Here is a 15,921-nt window from a genome sequence, read left to right as displayed (position 1 = left end):
AATGATCGTCGGGTTACTGTCATTGAAAAATGAGATAAACCCTGAAGAACTGATTCTGCACTGCTTTATTTAGTAACCCAACAGAAACAGAAGAAAAGCTGTCTTAATCGCACACTTTTATTACTAGAAAACATTGCACTGTAACATCCACACATACACATTTACTACACATCATAGAGCACTGTAAACAGTGTGTATACACCTGGGCCTCATCTGTATTTCTCTGCAAGCACAGCTGCAAAAGCTGACAGGAACTTGTCCATTGCTGCATGGTGAACTTCTGTGAAGTCATCACGGAGGTGCACAGCCAGAGCCACGAGCATACAGTGAGAAAAGAGCTGCAGAGAAGAAAAAGAAGGTGTGTTACTGGATCAGTGCTGTATTAGGCTTTGATGTCTGCTAAAAAAACATTTGAAATGTTAAGCTTTGCACCATGGGAATATACTGTTTTGTTGTTAGTTGTGTATTTTAATCTGTTTTGACAGTCCAAACACTTCTTGGTGCCTTTGCTAGAATGACTTGTGAGAACTGTGTGGTCTTTATGCTACTAAAACAGTTTCATAATGCAGAAACTCTGAACAAACCTGTCAATGCAAAGAAAACATGACTGGGTATAAAAGGGGAATTTTCGAGAGGCAGAGTCTCTCAGAACTAAAGATGGGTAGAGATTCACCAATCTGTGAAAAACTGCATCAAAACATTGCAAGGGATGTGATGTTTTGGCTCTCAGGCGATACTGTATTAAAAACAGGCATTATTCTGTACAGGAAACCACTGCACACACAAATAACAACACTGTTTGCTGTGCCATTCCCAAATGCAGGTTAAAGCTGTATCATGTAAAGAAGTACCCATATGTGAACACAATCCAGAAACACCCCCATCTTCTCTGGGCCAAAGCCCAGACTGAGACAAAATGGAAAACTGTTCTGGGGTCAGATGAATCAATATTTGATAGTCTTTTTGGAAACCATGGGCGCTGTGTCCTGTGGACTAAAGTGAGGGACCAGTAGGGCTGAACAATTTGCAAAAATAACCTAATTGTGATTTTTTTCACCCAAATATTGCGATTGTGATTTAATATGTGATTATTCTTAGGTCAATCTTGTGTATTTTTTTAACAAATTCAAGCAATAAATAATTCTATAAATAAGACCATTTGCATTGAAAACAATGAAATTATTTCAGAAGAATCTGAATATGGGGTGCAACAAGCTTTAAGCTATTAAGGAGGTGGCTGGAGTGGGGGAGGGGAAGCTGGCTATCAGCTGAGGTTTGCCTTTTGTGAAGTAAAAGACAAACACTAAGTAGAGTGTACATAGGGAGGCAGGTTAAGGAGAGACTGTAGGCTGTGGTGATAAGGTGGTGCTTGAGGAGTTTTTTAAACATGGAGCTTAACAGATGTTTTCAGGTAGGGTGTTACAGAGGATGGGGGCTGTAGTCCTGAAGGCTCTGTCTCCATAGGTACCAAGTTTGGCAGTGGGATCAGTGAGAGGGCCAGTGTCTGATGAGCAGAGGCTCTGGGCCAGAGTGTATGGGTGAAGAAGGTCAGTCACAACTAACACCATTTAACTGTAGGGTATGTTTTATCACTTAAATAGGTTTAATTTATTTTCAACCACAGTGTGGCTGCAAATGAATACTACAAGTCAAAATTAATCTGCACTTTGAGATATCAAACATTTCACTGTTTTAATGGCCCCACTTGCTATTTTTGTTACTTTTCTATCCGTAGCAAATTCTTTTTTGATCTATGTGAGGGGTGTTCTTTTGTTTTAAAACATAATCAGGTTTTATCAGAACAGGTAGTAAGTTTGCTTACAGACCACACTGGTGTAACAGTGCAGCACTCATTAGCAGAATGAATATAAAAGTTAAATCACAAAATACATCTCTTTATATTTATTTGATTAACAAATCAAGACGCTGGTAGGTTTTTTGTCATGATGTCAATATGGACTTTAAAAAAATCACATCTTAAAATGCTAAATAAAAGAATATTTAAATAATTGATTAAAAATGTTATTATTTGCATTTGCCACTTTATTTTTAGGAAATGTAGATTTTCAGATAAGAAGTAGTGATAAATACATTTTTGGCGTATTGACCTCTGTCAATAGCTATTACTAGACTCCCTCACAATACTAGAGTGTATTAATATTGTAAATGCTATTTATGCAATGGAAATAATTACTTTTTGTTTACATCTGCAAAAAGATCTTTTTGTTAAACTATGGACCAACTGGGTTGAATACGTCAAACCCATTCAAACAGATTTTTTGGAGGTGGCCATCCAAGGACCTTGTGGTGCTATGTAATCTTAGAAAACTACATAGTTGTGTTTTTTTTGTACTTTTATCCCTCTGGAGACTATTCGTGGTGTCTTTTTGGTTGATCTTGTGTGCACACTTTACCTCTCTAATGTTGCACTTAGTTCCTTACACCTAAATAAGAAAAAGAAAGGACTGAATTGTAGATGAAACTCAGTTTCTTTTCCATATATATGATGTGTACTGATCTCTGCCTTTCAGAATTAAAAAATAAAGAATTTGAAAAAAAAGAAAAGTGATTAATTGCAATAAAAGATTAAAACTGAGCAATTGAAAGTAATTTTGAAAAAATTACTAATGGACATCCTTGCAGTAAATTAAAACTCAGGGCATTTGGCTGCAATGCATTTAACTTTGTATGAACTGTATTTTGGAAAACATGCATAAAATATTGTTTTGATTAGCTAAATCCTGAATTAAACTTAAAAAAAAAAACATTTATGTGAAATAAAAATAACTGGGGGGAAAAAAAACTCTTTAAAACTATATTCAACAGTAGCTTATGATCCAGTCTGGTCAGTTACTGTATTTTGTGGCCATAAATGATAAATATATATGCTAGTTTCATAAATATTAACAGTTTGGCTGTGTGAGCTGTGACAGACATGCTAGCTTTAAAGCTATAAACACTTACTGATGTTAGAGGAATTTGATCTGATAAGGACTCGAAGTGATGTCATAGTCAAACTGACAGCTCAGCAGGTTGGGCTTTGTTTATCTTTATGTTTTTAACGTGTGCCTTCAAGCTCCTGTGAGCAGTTCTGGATGATTTTAGCACCTCCTTTGGGTGAAGCTGGACGATGTATCTCTTTGTTGAACTTTTGTAAGTGTACTGTGCATTCAAAAAGTATTCAGACATCCTCCCCTTTTTCAGTTTGTTATGTTGCAGTCTGATGCTACAGTTGAAACATAAGTATTTAGATTCTTAGCTCAGGTTCCTTCTATTTCTCTTGATCTCTGCTGAAATGTTTCTACACCTTGACTGGAGTCCACATGTGGGAAATTAAATTTATTGGATATGATTTGGAAATGCACATAGCTCTCTATAGAAGGCCTCACATTTGACAATGCATATCAGAGTAAAATCCAAGTTATGAGGTCAAAAGAACTGCCTGCAGAGCTCAGAGACAGGATTGTTGCTAGGCACAGATCTGGAGATGGCTACAAAGTTTCTGCTGCAATAAAAGTTGCCAAGGGCACAGTGACCTCCATAGTTCTCAAATGGAAGAAATTTGGTGATTAGGCTTCAATCTAGCCACTCTCTAGCCACTCAGGTTGGTGAGGGGATGCAGGAAAGCTTGTCGTTCTGGAGCTTTGTCCCATCTCCACACAGGATCTCTGGAGCTTAGTCAGAGTGACCATCAGGTTCTTGGTCCCCTCTCTTACTGAGTCCCTTCTCCCTGATTTGCTCAGTTTGGCCTGGTGACCAGCTCTTGGTTTTCCACCCTAGCTTTAGGTTGCAACATAATAAAACTTAAAAAAAAATGGAGGGGGCGTGAATACTTTCTGAAGGCATTGTATATGTTGAGATTTTGGTGTAAAACACTCAAACCTTACTTAGTTTAAAAGTTAAACTTTAAAGTGTGCTGTTATGAGTCACCCCCTGGCAGGGATGATAGGTATGATATACAAATAGTCTGTCCTCTCTTTCATGGTCTGGCTTGCTTTTGTCAGTGATAAAGTAACAAAATTATTGACCAATTACAAACTCCTGGCAGAATATTCAAAACACATAAGAATTTAAAAAGTCTAATCCCCCTAAAGCTTTAGGTCAAAATGGGTTATACAAAAAGTGTCTTAAGGAAAACAAATACTGATAAATTCAAAGTCTTAAGACTAAGCGATAATGGAAATATCCCTGAGTAAAGTCACCTTGAAGTTAGTGGGGTCAATCCTGAGCTGGTAGGCATGATAGGTCTGCAGAGGAGCCAGGGTGACGGTTAGCTGGCTGATGTCTTTGGCTCCCTCGGCTATGGCCAGAACAATCTTCTTCCCATGAGAGCGTAGGTTAGGTGAGTGAGGACTGATGTCCCAGTGGTTGAAGTAAGTCTTTGTGCCTGGGTAAGTGGCAAACATCCTGTACAGGAAGGGAGGAAGTATTGAAACTTTTACTCACTCTCTTATCTAAAACAGAAGGTAACACATTTACACTATGTGGAACATTTAAAAACAGATTTACTGTGCTTGTGGTTTGCAAATACTGTGCATGTGATATTTGCTAAACTAAGGGATGAGACATTTCATTACAGATTCAGCGAAAGCATTAAACAGGTATTTAAAGACTGATTTTGGATAATCATCCTTAAAATAAATTTAAAATTATTTGAAAGCCCATTTAAATGAGGATGCACGATTCATACGATGGTCTTTTCCTTGTTACGACATTTACCTGACATTAAAGGGATAGTTCAGAATTTTTGAGGTTGGGTCGTATGAAGTACTTAGCAATAGCATTAGTCTCCAGTGATTTTAGTGTGCATTGCCTTTAAGAAGACTTGTTTGTCATACTGGCAGGGAGCCTGGGCTATACAGTGCAATGGATGAGTACAGTTATTTTAGGTAAAAATGGGACAAAAAAAGTTGGCTCAATTGTGTCCTATACTGAAAATTTTAGAAGCGTTTCATATTTCACCCAGAGAGTCGCTGTGTTTGGCACTATTTTGCAATGTGAACGACGCCTCATTTCCTGTGGATACAAGGGGATACTATTATGAACTGGAGTACACAGAGTAACAATAGATGGAGGCTCAGCTGGAAGACAGAGAGAGAGAGAGATAAACTAAAGATAAACTTTAGTGGAGACTGGTTAGTAGCAGAGATCCCATGTTACCCGGTAGCGTAGGTGTGTCATCTGTGAGCCCCTGAACATGAAGAGATATTGTTGTCATGAGTCAGACATCGCAACACTTCTTCCGGACATTTCTAATCGAGGATAACAGCTCACAGACTGCATCACTCCCCATCCAGAGTTCCCTGCCTAACTGACTGCCGGTGTTTTACAGACCTTCTTCAATGTTCCATGGATGGATTTGGGAAACTGATCCAAATCAGAAGAGCTGAAAGGAAATTTGCCATCCAAGTAAGTTAATGACTTTATTCTTCCAATGGCTGATACTTGACAAGCTACAGTTGGCAGGATATGTTAGCCTTATGAAAACGATTCATCAGTTGTTGAGCTGTTATAGCTAGTTTTATGTTAGTTTGTTGTTTTCTCTCGCAGCTGATCAGATGCACTGAGGCCGAGGAGCATGTAGCCGAGGCTTGCTTTGCAAAACAGTGCCAAACACAGAGGTTTCTGGGTGAAAAACAAAACAATTTAAAATGTTCCCATTTAGTGCACTATTGAGCCAGCATTGTTTTTTTTTTTTTACCATTACTACATTAAACTTTTTAGATGACGTGGAGTGCTGTATAGCCTAGCTTCCCCAGGCCCATCACGCTTCAAGGGGCAATGCTTGTTAAAAATCACTGGAGGCTGATGGCACTATCACCAAGTTCCTTCAAGACAGTCTCTCTCTGTCAGAGCGGAAGTGCTGTAGTTTGCCAGGACAACATATTTTGCAGTTTTAGATTTTTTTTTCAATTCAGTTTTATTCATAAACAAAGTCTGTCAGTTACGTTCCTGAGATTAACATGTTGCAAACATTACAGACAAAGCAACATTTCATAAATAGAAAATGGTCTAAGGAGCTACGTGAACAGTGTCTCTCTTAACTTCATTAGCTAGCTAAAGTTAGCTAATGAAGTTAGCTAAAGCCAACATAGCTATGCTAGCTCTGTGGTTAAAGTTACTACTAAGCCAGTGTGATTAAGTTAGCTTTAGCAATGTGAGCTTTTGCAAACATAGCTATGTAAGCTACATAAGCTAACATGGAAGATATCCATGAGCTTTACTAGCCTAAGCTTTAGCTAGGTTATATCTACGTAGCCTGCGCAGCTTACAGAGGTTCATTGGCTACATTAGAATGTTTTTCATATGAGGAAAAGCTTTTTTCCTTAAATCAGTTTAGTCTAACCTAGCAAAGCAGTTGGATACGCCTGTTTCCATGTTTCTCACTGGCGAATCCATCTTGCAAAGCTCCCGTCTGAACCGTTTGGGCCTGGTTAGAAAATGAGAGGAAAAAATCCGCAACGAGAGGCAGTACCTTCAGGCGCAGCAGAGTCGTGATGTGAGCAAGCAGCAACAAGAGGCCGGAGCAATTATGGCGGAAGACATTAGCGTGGATGCTGCTAAAGCATCAGTTTTATCAGAACTTGATGACATTTCTTTGTTAAAAGAAGAACAAAAACTTTTCAAAACGACAAAAGTCGTGTACTGACATGTCTACAGTCGCCCTGGTTCGCGTTAGGCAGTTCTGTATGGAGTTTACTCCTTCAGTAGGGGTGCAGCTTGGTAGTGGCCATGTCACGCATTTTGTTGCTCTGATTGGCCTGTAAAGATGTGACAGACAGCACGTTCATCCAGTCACCCTCCGAGTTTATTTCAAACGCTCTGCCCTTTCCCAATCACTGTCTATGAGTGGTTTCCCAGATGGATGTGTGAAACATATCCATCTGGCATGCCAGGTAAAGTTTAGTCGGCTTTATTAAGAGTTTTAAAATTAGGTTTGCAGATCAGGTTTTTAACTTTTGATATCCTGATTCACACACCCTAACCCTAACCCTTATAGTCTAAATGTCTATTTTATTTTGAAAGTTGCGCGTACATTATGGCTTTGGAGCATCTCACACTAACGGTCTGCAATAGGGGGTGTCTGGGGGTTATGGTCTGCAGCCAGACCCCTCTCAAATCACTGGAGGCAACTACTATTGCCATGTACCTGATACAACCCAACTTCAAAAATATCAAAATATTCCTTTAAACTTTGTTTTATAGTCAAGGATTTGAAAAAAATCTGTGTTATAAAATGGATTACTGTTAATTCCCATATTTTTTTTTAAAAAATGGGACTGTAGTAGAAGTGTAAAAGCTGACCAAAGGTTTGGTCCAAAGGGGCAGGAACTTCCATCAAACTTTCTCAAGCAACAGAGGTGCTTTATCTATTGTACCTTTCGTTTTAATGCTTTGAAATAATAGATTCTCATGTGATAAGTCACAGTTTCATTTAAAATACAAGAAGAGTAAGTAAGTTGGAGTGTGTACCTACCTAAGAAGTGCATCTGACCCAACATCCTCTGCCACAGGAATAATTCTCTCCCATATTTCTACAATCATCTCTCTCTCCTTCTTTGAGAGCATCGCAGTCTCTCAGGAATGTGACTGCAGCTCGGTATCCACACTGAGACGACGTTTTACGTCAGTTACATCAATAAAAAAGGCGACGGATTGTGCGCGTAAAAGTCTTAGTCGACCATTTTACCTCCGAATTTAACGATAAATATAAATATATGTTCAGACGAAGTGATACTCTCTTTGAGAGCAAAAACAAGATGTCATTGGTAGAGTGTTGATTTCTTCCTCTTTGTTATCGGAGAACAGGCAGGGTGGGGTGGGGGCTCCGCGCCAGCGCTGCTCTATCTGCAGCGGGACTGACGTGCGTCACAGCGGGTATTCCTGCTGTAGTCACTGTGGCTGACCTCCTCAATCAGCAGCTAGCTTCCGCTGCTGGCTGGACCTTCAGGTGCAACATTTTCAGCTAGCTCTTACTTCACTTTATACCGGTAAATGTACTAGGACAGTTAGTTTTCATTGTGTCCACGCCTTTGGCTTCACATGCTCAACCCATTTTTTTCTGTTTTTGTTCATATTTCTAGCTTAACAGAGTCAGAGGCTTCCCTGCAGTGTAGAGGAGATAAAGTTGAGCTGCTGCTATCTGCAGCTCCATAAGCTGCTGGTCAAGACAGCAGATTGAGGCCAGTCTGTTTGAAATATGCAACAAGGTCCATAGAAAGGATTCTACCTCTGCTGTAACACTCAATGCGTCTTTAAATGGAGCATCAGAGCAGAGACCTGACAGGTCCAATCAATATATCCAATATTTATAACATCAACAGAAAGCAGCATGTGACATAAAAATAGGACCAAGTGTTCACATGGGGTCTCTCTTTAAAAGCAGGGTCTCAGGGTCAGGAGGTCCTGCCTGAGTCTCAAACATGTTATTTATGGATTAAAGTGGTACTTTTTCTTCCTCCCAAAAGTCTTTTATTGATGATTAAATAAAGAAAAAAATCAAGTGCATGGAGAAATACACCTCTCACCCTATTAAAGACAGCCCACATATGGCAGAACATTAAAACAAACCACACCACCTCTCATTGGCGTGCACAGACTTTTTCAAGGGCAGTGGCAAAAAGAAAAAAAAGGGCACCTACAGCGCATTCTTGCCACTGAAGAGGGCAATAGGTTTCGTGTGTTTTCGAGAGCACTTTAGACATGTTTATATGTTTTGCAAATAGCACATTATATAGCCTTATAACAGACTAACTAGACAGACTACTCAAGGTAGTTTGTAGTTAGGATCAGCATCCACAAGAACTGTGTAGATTCAACGTTGGACTGTGAAGAACACACAGAAATAGATAAATAAATCCCTAGAGGGTCTGGGTGTCTTCCCCCAGAACATTTTCAATTAAGCAGATGCAATTTCCTGTATTATAGGGCATTTTAACACCATATTAGCACCAGATAATCCAAACTGGTTCTGTGAGATATAGTTCTGGCTCAATATAGATTGAGAAAGGGCCCAACATAAAAGGCAATGCAAAATTATGTTTCATAGTATTTCTTGGTCCTAATGGTCTTCCGGAGTTTAGTGTGTTTTTTCCACCCAAGAGGACAGTTTAGTATGTGTTTCTGTTCTAAAGAGGGCACTTCAGCATGCATTTTGCCTCCCAAGAGGGCACTTTAGCTCGCATTTTTCAACAGTTGGGCCACGAGGGTTTTTGTATCCATCCCCTGACTTATAATTTTCAATAACCTTTTCTCTGAGTTGCTTGGAGTGTTCTTTTGTCTTCATGATGTAATAGTAGCCAGGAATACTGATTAACCAGTGACTGGTCCTTCCAGATTCAGGTGTCTTCATACTCAGTCACTTTAAAGTGGGTGAATGTTTATGCAGTCACTAATTTTACCTTACTTATTTTAATTCAGTTAACATTACTTTGTAGAAATCTGTTTCCACTTTGACATTAAAGATTTTTTTATCAATAAAAGCAAATCATATCAACTGTGATTGATTTATAACATCAAAAAGAAGGTAAAACATTCAAGGAGGTGAATACTTTTCATAGGCTCTGTAGGCGCTTGATTTTATACACCTGTGGCAACAGGTCTGATTGAAACACCTGAATTCAATCATTTACAGACATAGTGCATATAACATAGTATTTATGGTAATCTATAACTCCAGTTGTGCTTGATTTTTTTAATCAATGAAAATCTCATGTCATTATTTTCTGAAAAATCACATCTCCCCAAAGGCCTTGCAGTCCAGATGAAACCTGCCTGCTGACTGAACTAGAAGACACCCCCAATATGAAACATCAAAGTTACACCATCAAGCAGGATTCACTGTGCTGTGTAGCTGTGGTAGAGTTTTCTGTCAAGCAAACAACAGCACAAAAAAAAAAAAACTTTCACTCCAAATCCCATCCTTCACATAAAGATCTGGCCTTTATTTCATGGCTTGTTCAGGAGCGACCACTATTTTCTCTGATCCAGTGACTGAGACGGCTCAAGCTGAAATTTTTTGACAGGTTAGAACCTGGGGATAGGCCAAACTGTTGCTTTTCCTAAGCACAGGATAAAATACCACATATTGAGCATGGAGTTGTGTGTCTCCAAGCTCATGTATCTATCATGTTTGATTTTTGACCTTGCCTTTAAAAACACACATGAAATAACTCTGATCAAATCTGTTAAATGAGGAAAAAAACAGTATTTTTAAATAGAAAATTAATAATGCAAAGAAAATTTGGGAAAAATAATAATTTTCAATGTCAAAAATGGCATTAAGAAGTCCACATGATGACCAATTTATTTGAAAACATTAATATAAAAAATACTTTTGATCACTTTGGGATCCCATACATAAAAATGACATAAGAAGTGCTAAAAGGAAGCACACGGTCTGATTTTTGGCTCAGGTTTGGTATTGTAATGACCCTGGATATGTGAGTTTCTTAGAGACACACATTGCATACTTGGGCATAATAAAAAGGAAAAACCAAGTCTGAAGACAGAATGATAAAAGACTGGAGTGATTATTTTTTCAGTGGAACAGTTCTGGCTGGCATGGGTGGAGCACAGTGGGGAAATAGGTTACGGATTATCCAGGTCCACAGAAGGGAGGGGCCTTTGAGAAGCCTGCAATAAAAAGTGTGTTTTTATTTGTTTTCATAGCAATTACTGACAATATTGAGTCAAAAGCAATAAAATCAGTTGGTCGATAAACTGAAATTTGCATCAAATAGAGTAAAATATAATACTGGGGGTCCACTGCTCCTCCCTTAAAAATGCCAATATGGTCTAGTCCAGTGCTGTGATATAATGCAAGTTAATTTAATTTAACCATAGTAAAAATATTGCTCATAGATGGGGAAATACATTAAAATGCATAGACATTTGTAAAAATGAGGCAACATTTGCTGCTTTGCTAGCCAGCTGAGGGGGGCCCTGTGTAATATTCTTTCTGGGGGCCCAAAATCCCTAGCTACTTCCCTGCTGACTGGAAGTGGGTTTTTTTGCAGGAAGCAGAACAGATTGTGAACAAACAGATGAAGGAATAACATCAAGTTTGCTGAGGATATTTGTGTAAAGGCAGAGGAAAAGCTTAGGGTTGGGTAAAGTGAGGTTATCATGATGGGTCCTCCCATCAAGGCTCTCTGGAAATGATGGGGACCTTATGTGACCCTCCTCCACCCTAATGTGCAGCATGAATACTAACATTTAGCACAATAAACTTCCTGTATGGTTTCAAACCAATAATGGTGGTAGTTTTTTTTTAAAGCACAGACAATTATAGTTCTAATTTCATTATTTTTATTATTCACTCCAGTAGCACAGCACTGAAAAGGCATTTCTCCTCACTTAAAATCATTTATAGTTACATATCAATCAAAAACATCATAGCCTACACTGTTATATACTAAAATACTTTCTAAAGCTGTCATATTTAACTGAAAATGCAGTTATGTCACATTCTTTCAGTTTCTGGTCAGTGGTAAGACAGCCTTACTCAGCACATTTTGAGGAGATCAGTACTTAGTTCGACAAAAATGCACAGTCATGCTCTTTGCCTGAAGGTGGTAAACACAACAATGTGGTGCAGACGGATTAGGTTCAACATTTTTTAAACTTTAAACCATAAACAAATGTTTTAGACATAGTCAATTGTTATTGTAGAGGTGTAAAATAACAAAATGACTTATAAGCAATCAAACAGGCGTAGCTCGTAAAACTCTTATTCAAAGCTAAAGGGGTTTTAGCTGGTAATGAAACAGAGTAGTGATGCTTCTTATGACTCATTAAAGCAAAGGAAAACTTCAGAGGAAGCACTGATTATTTCCACAAAGTTATTCTAAACCTAACCAAAATGTAAATACATTTGTTTTTGGTAAATTATTTCTTTGTTGCGACAATTATTCTCTGCAATAAATCTTATACCACTGGAAAGCCTGTTTATTACCCTTTTAAATGGTGCCACATTTGTAAGGAACATGCATTGTTTGGATGAGCAGCAGAGCTGAGTATGTGGGTTGCACCCCTTAAAAATGTGTCAAATCTTCTCTGCAAATACTGAACAGCTTATCTTGCGGTTGCGATTGACTCTTGTTTGACACCCCAAAAAGACTGTTTCCTCACCCTGTCAGCACTTAGGAGCCATAGGCTGGTTAGCTGGCCAATCTCAAGTCTCCCTGATAAAGTAACATCTTTTGGTGGAGGCAGTGTGATGTTGTGAGGCGGCATCTCCCTCACTGGATGAATGAGACTTGTTGTCATTGGAGGCAATCTCAATACAGAGAGATATCAAGATGAGAATCTGCAACCAGTGGCAATCCCATACCTCTGTAGTCTGGAGAAGTCCTCAAAGTTAACAACGCTCGCCCCCACAGAGCGGGGTTTACCAGAGACTGTCTCCAGAATTTGGGAGTGGAGAGGATGGAACGGCCTGCCAGTAATCCTGACCTCAACCCCATTGATCACTCGTGGGATCAGCCACATTGGCTGACTTGTGACGAATGCTGGTTGAAGAATGGGATGCCATCCTACAGCGGTGTGTGACCAGGCTGGTGACCAGCATGAGGAGGAGGTGCCAGGCTGTTGTGGCTGTGTATGGTTCCTCTACACATTAATGAGGCTCCTGTTTGTTAAATGAATGAATTGTTAGATTGCCAATAAGTCTTGTTTCTTCAGACTTCAGTCATCCAATCCGCCAAAAAAAACATCAAACAAGAGTCAGTGGTAGAATAAGCCAAGACAATTTGACAAATTTGTGATGGGAGCAACCTACAAACTCAGCTATGCTGCTCGTCCCACAAATGCTTGTTCCTTACAAATGTGTTGTCTAGCTACTTACACTAGGTACAACAGATTCCAGCTGCATCTGTCATACAGTCTGTTTACCAGGTGAAACACTGTAACTTCTAATGAAATCTGTACTTTTACATTACAGGAATATGCATAATATTTCAAAGGGTGTTCACTTTTTATTTTTTTCAACCACATTTTGATTTATGAGTTGATCCACTATAAAATGACTTTTTAATTTCATGTTTTTCGTCCTAGTTTTATTTAAAACTTGCTAAATTAGTTATGAAACTGTACCCACCTGCAGTGCTATATAGCTTCCCTGACTCCCATTACGTTTAAAGTTTAAACCTTACAACATTATTAGCAATTTATCTTAAATGTACTTCTGAAAGCATCCTTATTTTATTTTAACTTGTAAAATGACTTCATGCTATTGTAACGTGAATAATAATTCACATTCAAACACTGAATAGTACCCATTCTTGTTCAAATCATGACTTTTTTTATATTTCTTCTATTACTCCACAAGAGGGAGCTATCACCTGTAAAAGATGGCAAACAAGGACCCCCCCCCCCCGTCATGACGTCACACTGAGCATGCTGTCAGTTTTATGCTTTCCAGACGTAGGAGGACCACAAACAAAGGTCTGGGTTGGCTTATTTCAAATTTTGTCCAGATAGCCACATAACCTTATGTGCAAATAAAGTAAAAGTGGGCTTTTCAATGACATGCTGCCTCAAAAATGCTCCAAATACTTCAATTTTCAATAACCCTAAAATTCATTCAGTGTAATGTGTATTGTTTATTACGGTGGCCTGGAGGGGCAATACAAAATGACAAAGCCTGAAACACTTTTACAAAGCTTGAAACAAATACACATTCAACAAAAGATTTTCATAAATTGTAAAACAAATGTACATTAGAAAAACACTTTAACAAATGACAAAACATTTATCATTACATTTAACAATAAAAATTTACTAAAAGTCCAATACAGATTACAAAGCCTGAAAAAAGAAGAACAACACTTGAAACAAACTTACAGAGTCTGATGCAAAATTAAAAAGTCTGAAACATTTTTTTTACAAAGCTTGAAACAAATCTACATAATCACATTTTCTGTGAAATGACAAATGACAACAAATTTACCAAAAGTCCAGTACAAAACTAAAAAGTTTGAAACACTTTTAAAAATCTCTTGTGTAAAACACGGCTACGAAACTAATTTAGAAAGTTAGATTTAAAAAAGTAGAAGTCTAAAACTCTTTTAAAAAAACATGAAACAAGTTTACAGTCTGAAACATAATTACAAAACCAAAAACACTTTTAACAAGCTTAAAACAAATTTACATTAGCAAAACACTTTACAGAAAAAAATGCATTTTACAATAGAAATTTTAAAAAGTCCAGTACAAATTACAAAATTTGTTATACTAATAAAACTTGAAAAAAATTCTAATGCTGAATTACAAAGCCTGAAATACTTTTAAAAAGCTTGAAACAAATTTACATTTACCATTTTCTGTATTTCATAAAACAAATTTACCTTAGCAAAACACTTAAAAATGACAATCAAATTTATATTTACAGTACAATTTTACCAAAAGTCCAATACAAAACTACAAAATCTGTTGCTTTACAAAATGACAAATTAAAGAAATATAGTTCTGTTAAACGTGTTTCAGGCTTTGTCATTTGGTACTGGCCCTTTTGTAAGTTTGTTTGGTCAAGTTTTAGTTTGTTCTGTCATTAATAAAACTGCTAAATTTGTTTCTATGAAATGCAAAAATGTTTTGGTTACAGTAATGTGTCCTTTGTGAATGAGCTGGTTCAAGAAGCCAAGAGAACCTTGATGCAGACAAGATGGCTGACATACATCCAATCCATACCGGAAGTCTCAACCGGAAGTCCGTACGTCTAAGGTTAGGCTTAGGCATTAAAACCCAAGTGGTTAGGTTCAGGGTAAGACAGTGGGGAAGGTGATATATTTGAGATCCAGTACCAAGGGTTAGGCTTAGGCGCTGGCAGGTGAGTCTAACAAAAAGGAGAAACTTCCACTTGGGACTTCCGACATGGATTGGATGTATCGCGACGCCCATGTCGGCCATCTTGACTGCAGTTTGTTCCCTCTCCAAGAAGCTGGCTCTTTAATATAAACCAAGATCTAAATCATGAATTAGAGTCGTTTTGTATCATTATTATTTTACTGTAAGATTTTGTTTGTGTCTCTGTGTTATATGACTGATTGACAGGGATTATTGTTTCTCCTCACTACTCTACCATGACAAAAACGAAGCACTCATGTTTAATAGTGTAACGTTAATATTTTCTATCAGATTTGTCATGCAGCCCAGCCGATGAGCAGATTTTATCTGAACCGCGGTTTTGGGGAGACAGGATGTTTCGGAAAATATTTATACAATATTTTCATTATTCAAAAAAGTCAAGCATAATAGTTGTAAAATACCAGAACAAATATCAATCATATATTGCTAAATTTGGCAGGTCAAATGAAGCCAAAATGATAACGATATGAGCCGTTGGGGAGCTGAAAGAGCCGGCTCTTCTTGTTTAGACAAATGACCCGGATCACCAAAAAGAGCCGGAATCCCCATCACTCTCTGCTTGATGTCAATTTGTTTCAAGCTTCAGAAACGTGTTTCAGACTTTGTAGTTTTGTATCGCAATGGTAACTTTAGATAACATCTTTTTAACTTTGAAATAGTTGTGGGTTGAATTCTACCGTGTCTTCTCACACGGTGGCAGCAGCAGACAGCTAGCTTTGACTCAAAGGTAATTACACCCCCGTGATCCGCCCTCCTTTCCCCCCTCTTCTCTGTCTCACCAGCGGGACCTGGACATAGACCCGGCCCGCAGAGCTCAGTGATGGAGGAGTGAGGATGCCGCAACACCACAGTCCCGTTTAAACTTTTTAGGGCCTTTCTTAACTTCCCTGTTTGGTTTTATTTTAATAGTCCTGTTTTAACTCTGGTGGTGCCATGTTGAGGGTAGCTGTACAATCGGCTAAAAATCTGCCTAAAAAGAAGGTTGGAAGTCCGGACCCCATTGCCTCCGTGATTTTTAAAGGTAAGTCCAATTTAAAATATTTAAGAAACGTT

The 15,921-nt window shown here is 38.2% G+C and overlaps 2 protein-coding genes across 6 annotated transcripts in view; one reads left to right on the top strand and one right to left on the bottom strand.

The window, feature by feature from the left end:
* Nucleotides 1-50: 50 nt before the first annotated feature.
* On the bottom strand, nt 51-7,960 carry zgc:163057 (uncharacterized protein LOC563335 homolog). 2 transcript variants are annotated; one of them, XM_041814878.1, is made up of 4 exons: nt 7,478-7,960; nt 6,651-6,761; nt 4,203-4,407; nt 51-338 (listed from the first exon to the last, which is right to left on the bottom strand). In XM_041814878.1, the coding sequence occupies exons 1-4, from the start codon at nt 7,567-7,569 to the stop codon at nt 210-212; spliced, it is 537 nt and encodes a 178-aa protein (XP_041670812.1). In that variant the 5' UTR covers nt 7,570-7,960; the 3' UTR covers nt 51-209. The 2 variants fall into 2 exon arrangements, with proteins under 2 accessions (XP_041670812.1, XP_041670813.1); XM_041814879.1 differs by lacking the exon at nt 6,651-6,761 and having other exon boundaries at nt 7,478-7,948.
* Nucleotides 7,961-15,645: 7,685 nt separating this feature from the next.
* Nucleotides 15,646-15,921, top strand: part of LOC121527970 (myoferlin-like) — a 49,811-nt gene continuing 49,535 nt past the window's right edge. For 2 of the 4 annotated variants that reach the window (XM_041815023.1, XM_041815022.1), the window contains exon 1: nt 15,646-15,889. In XM_041815023.1, coding sequence (XP_041670957.1) covers nt 15,802-15,889 — 88 coding nt within the window. In that variant the 5' untranslated portion in view covers nt 15,646-15,801. The remainder of the gene's footprint in view (nt 15,890-15,921) is intronic. The other 2 variants (XM_041815027.1, XM_041815024.1) reach the window with 1 other exon arrangement.

This window comes from Cheilinus undulatus, linkage group 20 (genome assembly GCF_018320785.1).
Source record: "Cheilinus undulatus linkage group 20, ASM1832078v1, whole genome shotgun sequence".
Classification (NCBI taxonomy): domain Eukaryota; kingdom Metazoa; phylum Chordata; class Actinopteri; order Labriformes; family Labridae; genus Cheilinus; species Cheilinus undulatus.
Note: the sequence above shows the minus strand (reverse complement) of the source record. Positions and strands in the feature narration are given on the sequence as shown.